A 20,012-nucleotide genomic window follows, 5' to 3' on the forward strand; every position below is an offset into this window, starting at 1 on the left:
TGCAGTTGTCAGAAGGGTTGCCAGTTCTGTATTTTCAGCTAACATCCCCCGTTCGTAAAGAAAAAAAATAAAAATAAAGCAATCACAGTGTCCTGTCCGTTTTTTCTTACTTATTTGCAATTACGATACAAACACTCACTTTTTTCCTTATAAAAAAGTTACTGCATAAGAACATTTCTGTCTCAACATTTATTATACAAAGTATAATTGCCTGTGTCGCTCACATGTATGGACTACAAATCTGTAATCAAGTCAGGTTGCAGTGCGAATGAAAGGAAAACCAATAGTATACGTCCTTTTGGTCACGTGGTATTTCTGACCAATTGCATTGTAGCTGAGAACGCTGCTGGGTTGAGTTAAGTAGCGACAGCTGTTGAGGGAAGCTTCGTCGCTGGGACAGGTATTTTCAGTGTTTTTTCACCTGTTTACGTACATATTTTTAATTCTTTAACTCACATATGTTACGGTGTAAACTCGGAGATTCCGTTGTCTGCTTTTAGAGGGAATGAAAAGACTCAAGAGGAAGAAACAGAACGGCGGAGTTGTGGTGAATGGGAATGGATCTTTCACAAGAGGTACGCGATGACAGCTAACAGACTTTGTTTTTGAAGAAGAGATACTACATTCAGTCGCTTAAGACGTCTTATTTTAAAGTTATACCGTTTTATTACGATGACTGCTTCGATAACATCTGTACGCGCAGGCAAGCAAAACTAGACCAGACCAGACTAGACTATGTAGCTAATTCTAATTTAATCTAATATTACTGCAGTCAAGTGACAGCAACTAAAAATGTGCTGCTTTGTTTACAAGAGCAAAGTAAGGGCAAACTTTAGCTGCTTGCGTGGCAGCCTGTCAGGCAGACTGGACTGCTTGGAAATTTACAGCTGACAGTCTGGCAGGGAGGAGACGGAAAAGGTGCTTTTGGTCAGCGATCCAGCAAAGCTGTCACTTGTTTTGCGTTTAACTCACACTGGCTGCAATCTAAAGCATAGCATTTAGATAACTTTATGATCATTGATCCTAATGGCTTTGCTTGCGTAAGTGACTTTTAAAAAAAGGCAATGTCTTTTAGTATGAAATTAATGAAGAAACACCTGGTTTGTCTGTGCAGGTTAGTAAAATAAGTATAAATCTTTGGGTTTACCTTCAAAGCCATAATAGTGTGATTTTAAACGTGATCCTCAAGTCTCTGTCCTTATCCATTTTTCTTCCCCCCTAACTTTCTTCTCTCTGTGTGGACGCTCTCGCACAACTCTCTGTTTCATCCATACCACTCGCTTTTACTTTGTTTTCTTACACCTCCATCTCTGCCTGTTTGTTACAGAGCCAGGTTGTGGGAGGAAGCAGAAGCTGGCTGAGATCCATCAGGCTTTGATCAGGTTAATATCACAGTGTGTCTCTTGAGTGTGCTTACTCCACAAAAACTGGACATGCAAATTTAAGCAGATGAAGAGCAATTTTACACTCTTGAGCTATGTGCTGCCAGTCATGGGACATCCAGATTTGTGTATTATGTTCTACGAGTGAAATAAAACAGGAAAATAGTTGCTTCAGCGAACATGAAAATCCTGACAATCTTCTTCATCATTTTAGAAGCCTAAAAAGTGGATCTTTTTTTCAATGTTTTCTATGGTAATAAATACCTCAGATAGTTCTACAACTCCAGGGCATAAGGCATATTTCCACTGGAGAAATCCCCTCTACCTTCTTATCCAATACACTATTTCACAATTAGATGGCACTAATTTATCAACAGACAATAACTTTTATACTAACATGATTGCACATGTGGTGATTACTCTGGTGTGTTCAGGAATATTATGATGTAATCATAAGGGCCTTTAAACTGTGTCCTAAAATGTGTTATACAGTTAAGTCCACACGTTTTTGGGTAGTGATACATTTTTTTTTTCTAATGTTGCCTCTGTACATCACCCCAGTGAATTTCAAATTTAAAACTGAAATAAAACAATCAAGATGTGATTGAAGTGCTGACTTTAAGCTGTAATTCAAGGGGTTTCACAAAGGGTTAGGGTTAGGGGTTACACAGATAAAATTACACAGATAAAATATCTGGAGTTCATTCGAGGTGTTCAGTCAGGAGCTGTTCATCTGAATTTAATTTTGAAGTCCAAAATTGATGTTGATGAAAGTGACAGGGGCCATCATTAGTCTGAATAATCCCCAAATTAACCTATCAGAGAGCGAACACAGAAACTTTAGGAGTGATCAACATCATGTGGTTCATCACTAGCCAGTGAATTCACTTGGCAAGATGATGCCAAAACAAGATCTTGCCAAATCAAGAACATTCTCTTTGTGAAGTAGGTGTTTCATTCTTAAGGTCTTCAATCAAAAGACACCTTCATGAATGGAAATGCAGAGGGTTTACAATAAGGTCCAAACTACTGGTTCATTCAAGAATTGTATTAGACTTTGCTAGAGAACATCTAAAAGAGTGGCAACAGTTCTGGAAAAAAGATGAAAATAAGATTAACTAGTGCCAGAATGATGGGGAGTTAAGTATGGAGAAGTAGAAAACCACTCATGATCCAAAGGATATCACATTATCTGTCAAACACAGTGTTTACAATGTTATGGTATGGGCATGTATGGCTGCCAGTGAAAGCGGAGCACTAGTCTATAGTGATGAGACTCTTGATTGAAGCAGCAGGGTTCATTCTACTCAGATTCAGCCAAATTATGCAAAACTGATTGGACAGCGGTGGAAATTCCAAAAGGATACTGCAAAAGCAGCTCAAGAGAGAATTATTATTATTTTGAGGGGATTGTCTTCAATGACCAAGTCATATTTGGTCATGCACATGTGTTCTAGACTTCAGGCAGTAATTTTTAAAAGAATTTTTATTAAACTACTTGAAATGACTCCAATTAAATTTTAGCCTGTGAGAGTAATTTAAATTAAATTAACATATAAATAGTGCTGACCTGTTGAACATAGTAATTTTTTTAATTCTACATAAAATGCATTAGCTGTTTTCTTAGTTTATTTAAATCAGAGGTAGGAGTTTCTAACTGGTACAAAGGTACAAATTTTAGATACTATGAGCAGACTTTAAGTAATATAAAAATGGTCTAATTTTGGCTTTTGAATGAACAGTGATCCAGTGGACATTGAGACCTTGAGGAGAGCGGCAGTCAGTAAAGGAGGACTGCTCACTGATGAGCTAAGGAGAAAAGTATGGCCCAAACTACTGAACATAAATGTCTATGAGCTACCACATAAACCTGGTTAGTATACACTTAATTTAATGCGTGGTTAGTGTTTGATGAACTGCATAAATAAGTAATAAATTAAGTGCTCCTAGTGCAAACAATGCTAGCAACAATAAGGGAAACATTTCTTTTGTTGTAGGTCGAGATGTGAGGGAGAACCACAAAGACTACAACCAAGTAGTCCTTGATGTCAGGAGGTCGATGAAGCGTTTTCCGAAAGGTAGGTGTGTGTGTGGGTGGGTGTGTTTTATCTCTAAAGATAGCAGCATAGCGCAATGTGCCATTTGTTAAACTGTAACCCTGACCTTAGAGCAACATGGAGTTATCTTGTGAGTAATTTATAAACCAAGTTTAATCTTCACAGGAGGAGTTCCCACTTTTTTGAGCTGAGATTGTTGTTGTATTTTAAATTCAACAGCACTACTGTTGTTTACAGAGTCAGCAAGCACGTTTGCCTTTAAAATCTTGCAACATAGCAGAATGAGGCCCATAGAAAACACTGGATTCTGTATTCTGAACTCTAATAATCCAATAATAAACCCTTTCTAGCGTCACTTTTTGGATTATATAAATGCTCTTCTGCAGGAATGCCAGCCACAGAGAGAGCAGTGCTTCAGGAGCAGCTCATCGACATCATACTGGAGGTTTTGAAGCGTAACACTCAGCTGCACTACTACCAAGGCTACCATGATGTGGCCGTCACTCTGCTGCTGGTAGTTGGGGAACGAATGGCCATCGCCTTGTTGGACACACTGTCTAATTATCACCTCAGGTTGGATATTTTATTTCCTGCTGGTTCTCATACTTTTGTGTATAGTAAAAATGTTTTTCCAACTTCTGCAAGTCTTCTCTCTGTGCAGGGACTTCATGGATCCTACCATGGACAGCACCAAACACATTTTAAACTATCTGATGCCTATTTTGGAGCAGGTTGATTTGGAACTGCATGACTTCATGATCAGGTACAAAAAGTAGTGACCACTAGAGGGCACCAAAGTGTTGGTTTTTACCTATAATGCTTACAGGGAGAGAAACGGCTAGTGTATTTGCAATTGAATTAAAATATTACTGAAAACGCATCAGCAGTTGGAGTTCAGCTATCAAATGGTACAACCGCCTGTCTGTCCTGCCAAGGTGTACACCACATTTAACTTTATTTGCGAGACACTAGTGAATTCACCTAAAAATGATACAATTTGCAGTTTGTTAAAACGCAAAACAAAGGACGTCAAGAAATAGCCAGCTGCTGCAGACAATGTGTGTAGGACTGCGGATGGGAATGTTTGCAAATCAATGAATCGAATCACCCTTTAAAGTATTTTTGATGCGTGCATGTCTGCAGTTTTTTTTGTTGTTGTCTTGTTGCCTGTTCATAATTGATACTGTACTGGCAACTTCCATATTTGCAAACTACCTGTCTACACGCATACATGCTGACATAAACAGAAAAAGCACAAAAAACAAGACATTGCACTTGGTGAAAGACAGCAGGATAAACAACACCCTACTTCAAAGTTTCAGTCACCCTTTCTGCTGTGCGCTTCCTCTTCTCCTTGTCTGTCTTCTTATCTCTGCCTCTTTTATTCTCTACTTGTTCTTTTGCTCACCTTTATTTTTCTTTCTCTCCTGCTTCATTTTCAATCCCTACCCAACCCATCGCACATGATCTTTGCCCTTTGCTCCTTTCCTCTATCTATCAGTCCCTGCTTCTTTCCATTTGTCAGTCCCTTTATTTAGCACGTATTTGTTCTTTGTCGCTCAGTTCTCCTGTCCAGTATTGATCGGAAACTTCTAATTTGTTATTTTACTTGAGGCACAGTAGCAGGATATATGTGAGGTTGAAGAAAACATACTTTTCTTTCAGTTCTGTACTTTATATCTCAAGTGTTCAAGATTTCAGGATTATGACATATGTATTAAAGGCAATGAGCGGGGGAAAAAATAGCTTTTGACCAACTCAGATCCAGAGGTTTTCTTTTTTTCTGGTTTTGATCCACATGTCCTGTGTCATTGGATCACTTAAAACAGGCAGTCATATATTAAGAAAGAGTGATTGTACGTTCTCACTTTTCATACTTGACCATATGTTTAAAATGTGACTTAAAGGCATGAGTCAGGCACACAAGTCTGACCTTTATTGTGGTCAAATGATTTTTTTTTTTTTTTTTTTTTTTTTTTTTTTTTTTTGGGGGGGGGTTGGCTTCCCAAACACTGAAAAGTTCAAATGTGTCTTGTTATTTCATAGAAATTTGGGTGATAATAGAACATCATTGATTTCCAAAACTTAAGAAGTGGCCAAGAAAACAATCTGGTCCATCTTTAAAAAAAGGAAAACACAGTCCAAGTTAGCAACACCAAAAGGCCCGGAAGACCAGATAAGACACTTGATTTTTACAAATTCTTACCTTGGTTTAAGAACAGAAAGGCCAGATTAGACTTTGCCAGAAAACATCTAAAAGAGCTCTGGAAAAAAAGGAAACCAAGATGAACTCATATCAGAATTATGGAAGAGAAGAGTATGGAGGAGGAAAGAAACAACCGATGATCCAAAGCAGACCTCACCATCTGTCAAACATGTGGAGGCAATGTTATGACATTGGCATGTATGAATGCCAGTGGAACCAGGTCACTAGTGTTTATTGATGATGTGACTGCTGCTAGAAGTAGCAGGATAAATTCTGAAGTGTACAGAACTATATTATCTGCTCAGATTCAGCCAAATATGGATGCTACTTCAGAGTCCAAAGGAAACTGCAAAAGCAACTGACGAGTTTCTCAAGACAGAGAAAGTGGAATAAAATCAATGTCTGACAGTACAGGGATATTTGATGATGTTCTTTCAGTCCCCGTTTGTAAAATGTTAGTTTCTCAGGTTGCGTTTGAGCCTCTGATCTATAAAAATGCCTGCAATGTCTAAATAGTTGATGAAATACTTTTCTGTAAGACTTCTTTAATTACAACTAAAAGTGTGAACATTAATCACATATTAGCTATTTTAATCAAAATCTGCTGTGGTGGTGTACAGAGGCAACACTGTACAGTATATACTGTTATGGTTTCAGAAATGTTTCTATTCTTGGATTTGTATTAAAATATCTTTAATGTGGTCATCTTAGGCACAGGCTATGGGTGTGAGCACAGCAGCCCCACCCATCTGCTGCACTAAGACCCAGTGTAAATAAATGGGGATTATTTTGAAATGTGAATGATACAAAACCAGTCTAGAGAAGTCCGAGAATAAATAAACGCAAAATAGTTCAGAAAGGATCAAACAGGGCAAATATGAACGTAGATATATGTATAAACAGGGTTACAAAAAAAAAAAAAAAAATCTAATTAAATGTTAAAATAAGGTAACATGATGAAATGTGCCTTTTGTCTTTAGAGCGGAGGTTGGAACCATCTTTGCACTTTCCTGGCTCATCACATGGTATGGCCATGTTCTCTCAGAGTTCAAGCATACCCTGAGACTGTACGACTTCTTCCTGGCCTCACATCCCCTGATGCCCATCTACCTTGCTGCTACGGTATGGGCGAGAGCCAATGAGGTTGTTTTGTCAGTAATCCAGAACACGTGAATACATGTTGCCATACACACACACACAGAGTGAGGCAGAGTACTGTGAAGTCATCAGACTAGTTAATTAGATACTTCCTAATGAGCAGATGAGAAAGAGGGGTACAGAGGGAGGGATTAAAGAGGAAAGGGAAAAAGAATGAGCAGAGAGAGCTGACTGATGTGAGAGCTTTTGTAGGAAGGACATGGAAACAGATTACAAAGGGAAAACATTTTGACTTTTTTCATCTGCTCCTCCACACTAACTGCTGCATGCCATACATGCGTGTTACTTCCAGCTGGATTGTTTCTGTCTGCTGAAGTATGTTATGTCGAGAGTGTATACAAGTCCTTTTGTTCCTTTGTGTTATTTAACTGTAGAGTCTGTGCATTTTGATTAGTGGCTTTTGTTTGCACTTGAGGATGTTTTTATGTGTGTGTGTGTGTGTATGTGTGAGTGTGTTTAGAGGGGCTGGGCAGAGGGAGAGCTCTGTTTGAAGTGTGTGAAACAACAAAGCAGAATGTAGTTCATGTTTCCTCCCAAGCAGAGTACAGCGCACAGCATGGGGCTTTAACTCTTCATCTGCTTATCTGTCTGCAGTGCACTTACTGCGTCTCACAAACAACGCAAGCTAATGTACTATATATGCAGTCTAGTATTCAAGTGTTACCCAGAGTGATCTGCTTTAGGGTTAAAAGTTTTAACTGGTGCTTTGCTCCCCTTCTCCTCAGATAGTGTTGCACAGAGAAAAGGAGGTGAAGCAGACAGAGTGTGACATGGCCATGGTCCACCACCTCCTCTCTCGTATCCCCCAGGATCTCCCATACGAGCTTCTGATTGGCCAGGCACAGGACCTGTTCGAGAAGTACCCTCCATCATTACTGGCTAAGCGGGCAGCACTGCAGTCTCGCAAGAGGTGAGGGCACGCCAGTTTAATAAAGTTGTTAATTGGGCATTACTATCCCCTCAACCCACTCCTCCCTAAGCCAGGTTCTGCAGGAGGTTTCTTCCTGTGTAAAGGGAGTTTTTCCTTCCCACTGTCGCCAAGTGCTTGTTCATAGGGGGTCATCTAAACTCTGTATTATTTTAGAGTCTCTGTTGTTGTGATTTGGTGCTTTGTAAATAAAATAGAATTTAATTGAATATTTAATAAATGCAGAAAATGCATGTAATGTAATGTCATTCCTTCAACAACTGAGAGTTGATGCTCAATAAGCACATCGTGACTGGCTCGGTGGTGCTGCTAACACACACAGGAAATTTAGTGTGTGTGTGTGTGTGTGTGTGTGTGTGTGTGTGTGTGTGTGAGTGAGAGGTTCTGTGTGACCATTTTTCACATTTTTAAACTTTTTAGGGGGTAGTCTTAGAGGCATGATAACAGTCTCCTTTTCACTGTGTATCCTCAGCCATCAGTCGCTTTCTGCCTGTCAGTGTCCTTCGGTGTGGCTCATACAGTCATTGTTTAGGGCATGAAGTGACACAAGGCCTTGACTGACACACTGAAAGATACTGTCTCACCATACATTACCCTCTGAGCTTCCTATACACATGAGATATTGAGTTAGCAGTTCTCTGAAATTGTCTACCACTCACTTCCTCGCCTGTCTTTATCCATCACTTTATTCATCAGACCATCTTTTCACATCATTCCAGTTATCCATGCTTCACCTTAGACCTGCCTCTGTTCTCCATCACTGACGAAATCTCCCTATACTTTCCTTCTCTTCCTCTGCTTTCTTTAGCCGGTCCATCAGCACCTTCCAGGCATTTCAGCTCTCCACCCTCCACCAGAGGCCGGACTCTGTTCTCCAGCGTCTCACAAAGGCCCAGGGCTCCACCACCTCCAGACACGGTAAAAATAGCCTCTGTAATCTTATTACTGACTCTGAAGGAGGTCTTCACACATACGGAGTACAGACATGTAGATGGTTATGGTAAAAGTAAATTCTTTGAAGTTGGCAAAATAATAATAATAATAATAATAATAATAATAATAATAATAATGATGATGATGATGATGATGATGATGATAATAATAATAATAATAATGATGATGATAATAATAATGATATCAACTGTGGAACTGTATGAAGAAAATTTGTTGGATGTTGGATCTTCAGTTTGTTACATTTGTTTTTTCCACCTCATGTAAACACAATTCTTCAAAACAAGGCAACAGCAAATATGCCATCGCCCACAATCTCTACACCTCCCTTTGGGCCAATCAATAACAAGTAAACAAATACTGTAGCACCCCCATCAGACCAATCAAGTGCAAATTTGAATATGGCAGAACAGAACAAAAAGATGCATTATTCCCGTAGGTTTTTAGCAGCTTGTATAAGATGAACACGCAATCACAAACATGTTATATCATTCCCCTCAGACTATGCAGAGTAATATTAAAGCTTATTTACACAATTCCCCATAGTTTCATCAAAATTCAATTACAAGTGAGATGAAATGCATAATGGACACACAGAGGGCCGATCTATAGAACCTTCTTCTTCTCTGCCTCTCATTAACTATGAAAAATCGTCCTTCACCTTGTAAGCAGTGGTTTTACAACACTATTGTAACTCAAGTCCAATTTTAGCTAATTTCATTGATCAAAGATGTACCATGTGTTTGAAATCTTGGGGGGGGGGGAGATTGCCTTTCTTCAGTATTTGCCGTTTTTAATTGATTCAAATTGCAGCCACAAAGGATTCAACAAAAATGGTGGATAGACACACTGGGAGTGATGGAAAAGGCAAAAAAAAAGTCAGAAGTCAGTCTGTTTATTAACACTGGCTTTCCATTTTGGTGCAGTGTTATAGGATTGCGCTGCGTAACTATAGACGCAAAACACTTGAAACTTTCACCCAGAGGTGGCAATAAAAACTGACTTCATGTCGGTGTTTAATCACTCTTTAACACAGCCACCTCTAGCTGTGGTTGGATGCACTGCAAATGTATAGAAAAGCTGTTTTACCTTTGTTCGGTTAAATTTGCCGCTCAGAACATTGAATTCCCACAGCGGTTGTTATATACATGCCAATTCAAAGAGAGATCTACGACCTGTTAAATACGTGTGACATCACCACCACCCAACAGTTTTATAAAATGAAACAAAACTGAGAAGTTTAAAATTCCACACACGAGGTCTGTGTTTAAATGTTAAATAATGCGCTCTTAATGCAGCCTGGAAGGAAACCTCCACGAAGCTTAAAATATTCAATTTTCGCTTAAAGTGTTTTTTGATTTGTGTTGATTTAACTCCATGGACATTTTTAGAAGATGTAGTCTGTTTGTTAGTGCTGAAGGGTGAACCTAATATTTAAAATAGTATTAAAAAAAAAAAAAAGTCAAACTACAGCATCCAAAATATTCATAAGACTGAAGCAGCTCCTTTCTAAATTTTACAAAACCTAAATATTGCAGTTTTTGTGCTCCTCCTTATTCTGTGCTCGCAACCTCCTGACACGCAGGCCTGGAAGCTGCGTTGCCCGGGGACCGAGGCCAGCTGTGGAGGAGGGGAAACAGGATGGTGAAGATGGCAGTGTGGGGGCTGTCCGCGACACTCGGGGCAGCCGTGTTCGCTGTGGCTCAGACCGCCATGGACTGGGGACCTGAGGCATTACTTCAACTGTTCTGACGTGGTGGTGGTGGTGGTGGGAATACAGACTATTCAGCAAGAACACTGACACATGCAGTATAGGTGCACATTTTTAAAAACTTGAAGCTTATCTTGAGATGGTGAAGAAAATGAAGAGGAACAATATTGGTGCCAAACAGGTTGTTGCCACTAAACCACGTTGAACAAGCATGCTGCTTGTTTTCTATAATTCAGCCTCAGGATTTGTGTGTGTGTGTGTGCGTGTGTGTGTGTGTGTGCGTGTGTGTGTGTGTGTGTGCGTGTGTGTGTGTGTGTGTGCGTGTGCGTGTGTGTGTTGAAGTAGAAAGCCAAACCGGTGACAAAGAGATGAAGGTCACAAAGGGGTGCAAAGCAAAAGGGTTAGTTGTCTTACAGCCTGGGTGACTTGCTCCTATATAGGAGGGGATTATGCATGTCCCCCTGTCAGCGGCCCTTTACATAAGGATCCGTCCGTGCACGTGAAACACTAACACATTTTTGCTGTTTCAGGCTGCTGCTATCTATTTCTTGTCAGCTGATTATTTTGCTGATACTTGTTTTTAGTTCGTCCTGCCCGGTTTGTGTATTTCTGTTAAAGTGTTTCATTTGCTTTTTAGATCAGCAGCAATATCTGAGAGCCAAAAGTGCCCAAAGCCAGCACAGTGACACATGAGTACAAATTATTAAAGAGCGGCGTTTTCTGCTAAAAGCTTCTAGTTACTAGCAAAGAAGGGAAGTGAAAGAGAAAGCTGGAGCGGTGGAGGTGGAGATTTTGCTTGTGAGCCTTGTATTAATTGCTTTACTCCAGGTGGCAGCCAGTTAAATTTACAGTAGAGCGTGACACACCAAATGAGCTTCTGCGCTGTCAAAATATGAATGTTGCACTCAGTAACAAGGGTCGCTTTATGCAAGCAGTGATACTTTTTTGGAAAATCATTTAGCAGGAGGTATTGAAGCAGTTTTTTATGTTTTCAGTTGCAGTTTTGCTGCTGCTTGCTGCCCACCGCGCTGAGTGAATATGGGGAAGAAACCAGTACTTTTACATTCCTAAAATATTTAGCAGGTTTGCGCTGACATCCACCCCGAACAGCCATCACTAGAGCAAAAGTACCTCATCTTCATCTTTCGCTTTCTGCAGCTTAAAAATGACTGTTTAGCTTTAATCAGTGGACAATTTGAACAATTTCTGTAACTCAAAGATTTTTACGTAAATATATTTGTTTGTGCATCTCCCCGAATAGCATCACACATACTTAGATGCTGTTAATGCCAAACCTAATCACAGAGTTTCATAACCTGAAAAGCGAATATTAATAATAGAGGCCGCTTCCACCTGAGGTACACGCGTGGGTGTGTGAGGGGTTTCCTTTCAAACAGCGATGCATGCTCTCTGTTAGACTTAAATCATGAATAATTAATCAGCTTTTACAAGCATGTACCGAAGCTTCGGTTAACTCGGCTTCGCTGAAGTCACAGCACTCCCCAACCACCCAGCCTATCCCCGCTGCTTCCTCTGTCATCAGATATGAATGTGTCACATGTTTGCACAGCTCGCCGTGCAGTCTGCCCTGTTGATTTCTTCTGCGTGTGAAGTCAGCCGTGCACAATCAGTTGTGTCTACAGTTTCACTGTAGTAAATTAGAGCTTCTGAGCCCCAAGCATTCATCACGGTGAAAATAAGTTAATCATTATATATAAGAATAAATCAGAGAAAATACCCCGCAAACTGCCGACTGGGTCTGCAAGTCAGTCGGTAATCCTGTGCTGGTTGTTCAAATAGCCTGAGCTGTACATTTGATTGTCCAGTATAAATGCATTAAATGTGCACTTGCGCAAAAAGCGAGAAATGGGAAATGTTAGCTTTAGTTGCAGGCCAGTTTTGTTTCTTTTAAAAATGTTTGGGTCGTCTGTGTTTTTATCTATTAATGTTTTGTTTCATTCTGTGCCTCATTAACAGTCAAATTGTTTATTTTACGAGCAACAATCTGATTGGCTATTTATTTAGATATGATATTAAATAATGACAGGGTTGTATGAATATGTGTTTAATATAACCAAATAAGAGGAATGGCTTAAATGGTTAATAAGGGTTTGCGGTTTACAGCAGTTTGGGTTTATATCTGTGCAGGTCATAGTGACTTAGATTTAAAAGCTGCTTTGTGTCAGTTATCATGAGTCAGTTTAGGAGTGAAAGGAATGAACTGACATTTTGCTTCCTCGCTGAGAGTTTGATGAAGATACTTCTTTGGACAACTGTAGGCAGCTTAGCATGAAGACTGGAAACGAGATCGATTTCTGGCTCCATCTAAAATCTGCCCACCTGCACCTCTGGAACTCACACAAAACATGTTGTTTGCTTAATTCGTTTCTACAAGTTGTAATTCATTGAAGGTTAGAAGCGTATACCGAGGCACCATAGGAAGTCACTGTGCTTGGACAGAAATGAGAGTGCTCTCAGTGTTCACATAGAGAAATACACCATATGGACTTAAGTAGACTGCCAGCTATACTTTACACCCACAGGAGCTGCTCATCCTTGAAAACCCATGAGGTGAAGCTCCCGGTGCGCAGTTTTTCTGCCGAGGTTTACCCTGTAAAGCCTGAACGATGCCAGGAAATCGAGAAATATTGCAGGCCTCCATCTAATTCGGTGAGCTTTTGTTGAACAGTGCATTTTTTCATAAATGTTTGCAAAGGCAGTCTGCATGGCTAGGTGCTCGCTGTTATACACAATGCGGCTGAAAACATCTTGAATTCAAAAATTTAGACGTGTGGTTCAATACTTTAGTCCATATAGTGTAACTTTAAACTTTTCAGAGTAATATATAGAAAAGGAACATTTACTGTTGACCTAAATGCAGTAATGTCTGTTACCACTGGCTGTACTTTCAAAGTGGTTGTGTGTAGCTGTGTGTCTATGATGCTTTGACACATGATTTATATAAATCAGTTGTATTCAGAAAATATTTTTTGGTTTTTGCTTATTCATAAAGTGCTGCTTGGTTTTAATATGCTGAGAAAAACACTTTGACGATTGTGTTTGACGTTACTGTGTGGTTCTATTTTGTGCCATGTAAACACACATACACACAAGGTGAGTGGTAGTGCTGCCAGATCCTAATGAGGATTTAATTCTTGCCCCTGGCTTTTGGCGTGCTAAGATACTTTCTCCTTGTCTTTCTTCCCCCCCCCCCCCCTTGCAATCATGTTAAAAACACCAACACCTGCCCAGTCTCAGTTTGGCACATGCCTTAAAAATGATTGAAGCCTGTTTCTGGGTCTGAGTGAGATCAGTCAAAAGAAAGACGAAGGAGGTTTCAGGCTCATTTAAATTCATAAATAAACACCATTAAATACTTTTATTTCAAGAGAAGCAAACAGAAAATAGAACCCTCGCAGTAAATGAATTTCATGTAGTGCATACACTTACTTTATTCATCAGCTTTCTTGAACAGTTCACAATTTTATTTATTTGCCTTTTATTTTATTGCTTTTCAGTTGCATTGTCTTGTTTTTCTTGCATTTCCCTTGAGATCACAACTGAGACCTGCATGCATTTTGAAGCTGTTTTTCACTCCACCTAGTAGTAGCTAAACAAAATCCCTCTGAAGGTTCATTTCAAGAACCAATCTGGCCAGATATGATTAGTTTCTATGTTGATTATGAAAACAAGTGAAAATCAATGCAGAACAAACACCTCGGCAAACAGAAAAATAACAGAAAAATCAAGAAACTCTTTTTCATGCCAGATTATGAATTAAGTGTCTTGTTATAAAAAAAACGTTAAGCTTCCAGTGAATTTATGACTGTTCGCTTCTCTCTCCGAGGTCTGCAAATTTCCTGAAAAAGCTGCTTTAGCTGTATGTTAACACATAGAGTTCATGAGCATTTTAATGCACATTTCTGATGATTGTTACAAACTATCTTTGAACAATTCTTTTACTTTGTACTGATCTGTGGTTCACATATAAATAGAGCAGAGCAGTGAATAAATGACAAAGATAAAATATTTAGAGCACCAAAGTGAAAGTTTATTCGTGCTCTGGAAGAAAGTGACAAAAAACTTCTGTCGGGCTTTTGTCAGAGTTTACAGAGAACGAGGAGCACTTTGTTGCTATTGTTACTATCTTTCTGAAAAGCTGTTGGTCATTGCTTAAGATTGTGACATTGCTATGAACAAAATAAAGACATTGCTATGAACAAAAGTTCAATTACTTTCTGAATTTCTGTGAACATATTGTTGGAGTAGTGTTACTTGCACATTTGCAGGGAGGGGAAACTGTATCTCAGATTTTTGTACTAGTATTTTTAATTGATGTGCTAAGTGTACTCAGTTGTGTCAATTTCTCCGCAAATCTGTAATTTCATGATTTGTTTTTAAACACACATTATTCACTGGTTACACCACTGGTTTGTGTTGCCATTGTGTTTTTAAAGAACCAGACGTTATGGTATTTTGACCAGAGGGTGGAGTTGGCGGCATTGGATTCCTGGATTCCTCCCACAGTCCAAAGACATGCACATTAGGTTAACTGCTGATTCTAAATTGGCTGTAGGTCAGTGAGAGTGTTGATGATTGTCTATATCCATGTTAGCTCTGCAATAGATGGCAACTTGTCGAGGGTGTACCAACCTTCTCGCCCTGTGACAGCTAGGAAAGGCTTTAAGCCAGCAGCATCCCTGAATTGTATGATTCTTCTTCTCCTTTTTAGGCCTCACTACAGCGGATCATTTCTAATCTTGTTCATCCTGGTCAATCACAGTGAAAACCTTGAATTGGATAAGTGAAATAAATATGTGGGTTGAAGGGTGGAGTGCTAAGATATCAGCTAGTGACAGCAAGCTTAATTTGAAAGCTACATCCATAGCCTGTGTCATTGCACAAATATACGACCTGCTAATTGCTGTCTAGTAACAGACTAATACTAGAATTTAATTTCCCAAAACTGGAGCACAGTTTTCACAGCTCACTATACCATATCTCAGACAGGTGCATTAGAAATTCACCATAAGGCACAAACAGCACAAAAATGATACAGATGTCCAGTTCTGTGGCTCAAATTAGTGGAGGTGAGGTCTAGCAGACAGCTCCTGGCTCTCTGCACAGCTGCCTGCGTGGCCACAGCTGTCAGTCAAAGCAGCCAGTTGTATCTGTATTATAATCATAGAAAATATGATGACTGGCTGAAATGTATGTTGACAACTGGACATTCCCTGGAGCAAAAATAACTTGTATTCCCTTGTCACAGCCTGCCAAATGTGATGATTGTGGCTGCTTTTAATCCTGGTTTTCCATGATGGGAAGAATGAAAACAGATTTCAGCCTTAATGCATGGCAATAACTTCTAAGAAATCAGCTGCTTAATTTTCTTGTCTTGCTTTAATTCTGCTTTTCTCTGTTTGCACTGTACAGCTGTTGTCTGTTCGTAGCAACTGTTATACTGCCCTCTTTGGAGAAATGAGGTCAGAAATGAGTCTGTGTGTGTAAAAGACAACGCTGTGCATCTGTCTGGCTGACCCCCCCTAGGGAAACAGCCAGGGATTAAGAGTGGGGGCCAAAATCAGAAACATGAGGTGAGGCAGAAAGGCGAGGGTTAAAAGGGAGCAAGGGATGAGACGATGGTGGAGAGAGAGCGATTTAAAACTGCAGAAAAAGACATCTGGCGGACGTGTTTGAGGTAACAGAGAGAGGTAGCGGAGGTCCATGGAAATATGTATTTAAAGGGAGTCCCTTGAAGATTTCTAATGAGGTGAAAGGAGGTGAGTGCGGATCTGATTAGTGCTGAGAGCAGATGTGGAGAGGGATGGTTTGAGTTTATTCACGAAGCAATCTGGAGGTGTTACAGCCCTAATTTCAACACTAAATGATGACCAAGACCCCTAAGCCCACACAGACAGAAATTTTTCCATGAAGCGCCGTGTCAGCTGATAGCCAGCCACCCTCAGGACCACTGAAACTTTTCACATCTGATCTTATTGGTAAATAAAGACCAAGCAACAGTATGTGCATGTGTTTCTGTTTGAGAACTGTGAGGTTAGTAAGGACAGCGTCAGTGCAAGCAAAATAAAATGCTAGGTATCTGCGTGTGCATGTGTGCTAAACATTGTGCACATTGGGGACAACAGCTGCTCCAGGGGTTTGTCTGATTTTTTTTTTTTTTTTTTTTTTTTCTCTCCTCTCCCTGGTGTGTCTCTCTCTCTCTCACACACACACACACACACACACACACACACACACACACACACACACACACACACACTTGCACTCACATGGCTTTAGCGCCTGTGATAACAGGAGCAGCAGCACCTCCACTTTCACTGAGCCATGACAAAACGAGTTTTATTTTAATTCATTCAGTGGATTTAGTTTTGCAAACAAACAAACATTAAACAAAAAAGGCTGTGTTGCCTCTTTTACCAACACTTTAATCACGTCGCTGTGGTTTGTAACCCTGGAACCGTGCCAAATCTTTAATTGAGTGTCTATTTTTTTTTTTTTTTTTTTTTTTAGTTAAAGGCATAAAAATCAGTGAGTATTATCTTGAGAAAAGTGGCATTTGTGATGATCACAGTATTTAAAGATAAGCCCAGATTAAATGAAATGTATCACAGTAAAGTCTCTGGTCTTTACCCAGAGGGAACTTGAATAGGGAGGTTAATTTGTGACAGATTGAAGACATTTAATTTTTAGTCGGTCATAATATTCTAATTAGCAGTTTGCAGTTAGCATTGACGCCAAAATTCTGACTTTTTTGAAAGTCAAAAGCTCGATGGGCTCTCACAAAGGGTGACTCTCTCTGCTAAGGCTGGTAGACAAGGTCTACTAATACCTCAGTAAGACACCGAGTTCAAAACACTAAAGGTTGGTAATTTGTCTCTAATCTTGCTAACACATTATTATAGACTGTAAAAGTGTGATGTAGTCACAGTAGCGCCACCCAGCATTTCTGGACAGTGAAGTCCATGCTTGAAGTATCCAGCTGAGTATTTAGGCCATTGCTAATTTGGTGTTTTGAAATCGGATGTGGGAAGCGATGGACCTGGATATCGCTTTACAGTTGATTGGCAACCAATCTCTTTCAGACTCCGGTTGCCCGGGCAACACTTTAATGTATTTATGACCGTGTCATATGTCAGTTAAATTAGTTTTATTGTTATTGGCACATGAAAAATGAGACAACATTCCGTCTCCATAGGAATACCCCCCCCCCCCAAAAAAATAAATAAATAAAAAAAATCTAATAAATAAATAGCACAGTTCAAACAGTGAATAAAAGATCTAGTAGTTCAGGTTATATAATGTAATACGGGGGGAGTTGCGGCGAGCAGCTACTACAAAGTCTGATTGCTTGTGGGTAAAAACTTTGTCATTTTAAAAGTCCTTGCTTTAATGGACCTGAACCTTTTGCCTGATGAAAGTAGTTGGAACAGGTGATGGGCAGGGTGAGAAGAGTCAGCGGGAGGTGAAGATGGTTGTAATGTCTGGCAGCTCTGTCCCAATGGTCTTTCCAGCAGTTTTAATGATCCTCTGGATGGTTTCCTGTTCTGCCTTTGTGCAGCTGGAGGACCGGGAAGCCACACAGTATGTCAGCACACTCTCCATTGCAGAAATTGACCAACAGTCTTTTCTCTCATTGGTTTCCTGAGGTAAAACAGACATTGTTGGGTTTTTCCAATGTCCAAGGCTATGTTAGAGTTTGAGGACAGCCCGAAGAACTTGAAACAAGTGACATGCTCTACATCCTTGCTGCTAATGTAGGCGACCTGACCTCTGGAAATCTACAATTCTTTCTTTTGTTCTGCTGATGTTCAGACAGAGGTTGTGGTCAGAGTGCCAGACTACCAATGTATCTACTTCTTTCCCATAAGCCGACTCGTCTCTTGTTGGAGATGAGGTCAAGCACTGTGGTGTCATCCACAAACTTGAAGATGTGGTTTGACTGGGAAGGCAGAGAGCAGTCATGTTTGTAAAGAGTGTAAACTAATGTTATTCCTGTGCATCAACTGCTTGCATCATAATTTATCTTGGGACCTCTGTGTTGCAGTGTTTTTTTTGTTTGTTTTTTTTTCCAGCTGTGATCATTTGAAGTCACCAAATATCACTGAATTTCTATAGTCTCTGGTCACCACATCATTGTGAATCACCCCCTGCGTGGACCCAGTTTAAGAAACTGAAGGCAACTGCATGCCCAAGAGATTCAGGGATTCATATGTATATGATATGAAAAAAATCTTTATCCATTTGCCACTTACTGGCTTAAAAAAAAAAAAAAAGTTCAGAAACATGGAAGTAAAGAGCACCAGCTGTGAACACTGGACCCAAGAAAGGCCCCATGGTGGATGGTCTGGTGCTGGCTACTATTGCAGATGGATTTGGTGAATTCTTTGTAGACCGTTGTTGCCCATTTTACACTAGACTGTTTACATTTCAACCAATTATTTACAATTTGCATAACATTCTTTGATGACATTAAAGGTTAATTTATTTTTCCTTTTTAGGAGACACTGTAAAATCTGTAAAATCACAGAAATAACTCCCTATTTTCTTGAAGCACTTATACTAATTGTGCTAGCAAGTGTTTTTCCACGAATCCAGTGCATATGGAACAACATTAATATTTCATTAAGAGTTGTAGTTTTCTGGCAAACGTTTACTCTCCTTTTAGTTATCATTTAGCCTCCACCAGCTTCTAAGAGAAATACCTGTCAAGTTTTCAAGTCTTGTTTTATTAAGCGGACACTTGTTAGCTTTATCTTCCTGCAGCATGATGCTGTGCACTAGTGTACAGCAAGTCCTCAAAACAGCTGCCGTGTGTCCGAATACTATTCTCATGAGTTGTGAGAGTGACCAACAGCAATTGTCTCCATGTTTTTGTCTTTTAATGCAAAACATCTTCTACAGTTTGCTTTCAATAGTTAAACTCCTTTTTGACTCATCAAGCAGGGCTTTTACAATATTGATTTACCATTTAGATTCAATGCTAGATTCACAGCTGATGACATCATATTATGTGATGTTGCTGATTTTAAATTGCTGTTTTTTATTTAACTGACATGAAAGATCATTGAAATTTGACCTCATTTCCGAAGCACGAGTCCTTGATTGTGATGTTTTAATGAAGCAAGTTATCCGCCCCAAGTGGGAACAGTCTTCCGCCTGCAGTAGTTTTTAATTGGTCCGTAATTTTGCATTATGACTGTGGGAATTTGGCACTAGAGTAGCCCTTGGTACCATTATTAATAAGAAAATATTGCTTACTGATTTTTTTTTAATTTTTTTTTTAACAAAGCTTTAATTTTATAACAAACTGATGACCTTATGACAGCTATTGTTCATCTATTATAAAAGCTTCAGTTTTGCAGGTTATTGTGCAGTCATTACTCCAACGTAAGTGTGGCACTACACTGACGCACTTTGACCAGACCACATACCATTTAGAGCTATTTGAAACCTCCAAAGCATATGAAGTTGTTTTTTTCCCCCACCACGTAGTGGCTCCTTCTGGCTCACACATACAAAATCTCTTTGTCTGCAGCTGTTTTTCTTGTTCTCTCTCCTCCCTTTTCTCCCTCTCAGCTCTTCACCCTGTCATGGATCA

General features: G+C 39.7%; 1 protein-coding gene across 1 annotated transcript; it reads left to right on the top strand.

Moving 5' to 3' along the window:
* The first annotated feature begins 115 nt into the window (after nucleotides 1-115).
* LOC146362981 (TBC1 domain family member 20) lies at nucleotides 116-14,618 on the top strand. The gene is made up of 11 exons (XM_084919176.1): nucleotides 116-400; nucleotides 501-575; nucleotides 1,328-1,382; nucleotides 3,125-3,255; nucleotides 3,380-3,460; nucleotides 3,826-4,012; nucleotides 4,101-4,202; nucleotides 6,626-6,767; nucleotides 7,529-7,713; nucleotides 8,540-8,649; nucleotides 10,268-14,618. The coding sequence occupies exons 2-11, from the start codon at nucleotides 506-508 to the stop codon at nucleotides 10,432-10,434; spliced, it is 1,230 nt and encodes a 409-aa protein (XP_084775302.1). The 5' UTR covers nucleotides 116-400; nucleotides 501-505; the 3' UTR covers nucleotides 10,435-14,618.
* The last annotated feature ends 5,394 nt before the right edge of the window (nucleotides 14,619-20,012 follow it).

The sequence above is a fragment of the Perissodus microlepis genome, chromosome 22, assembly GCF_051167445.1.
Source record: "Perissodus microlepis isolate ML-2025 ecotype Zambia chromosome 22, ASM5116744v1, whole genome shotgun sequence".
Lineage (NCBI taxonomy): Eukaryota > Metazoa > Chordata > Actinopteri > Cichliformes > Cichlidae > Perissodus > Perissodus microlepis.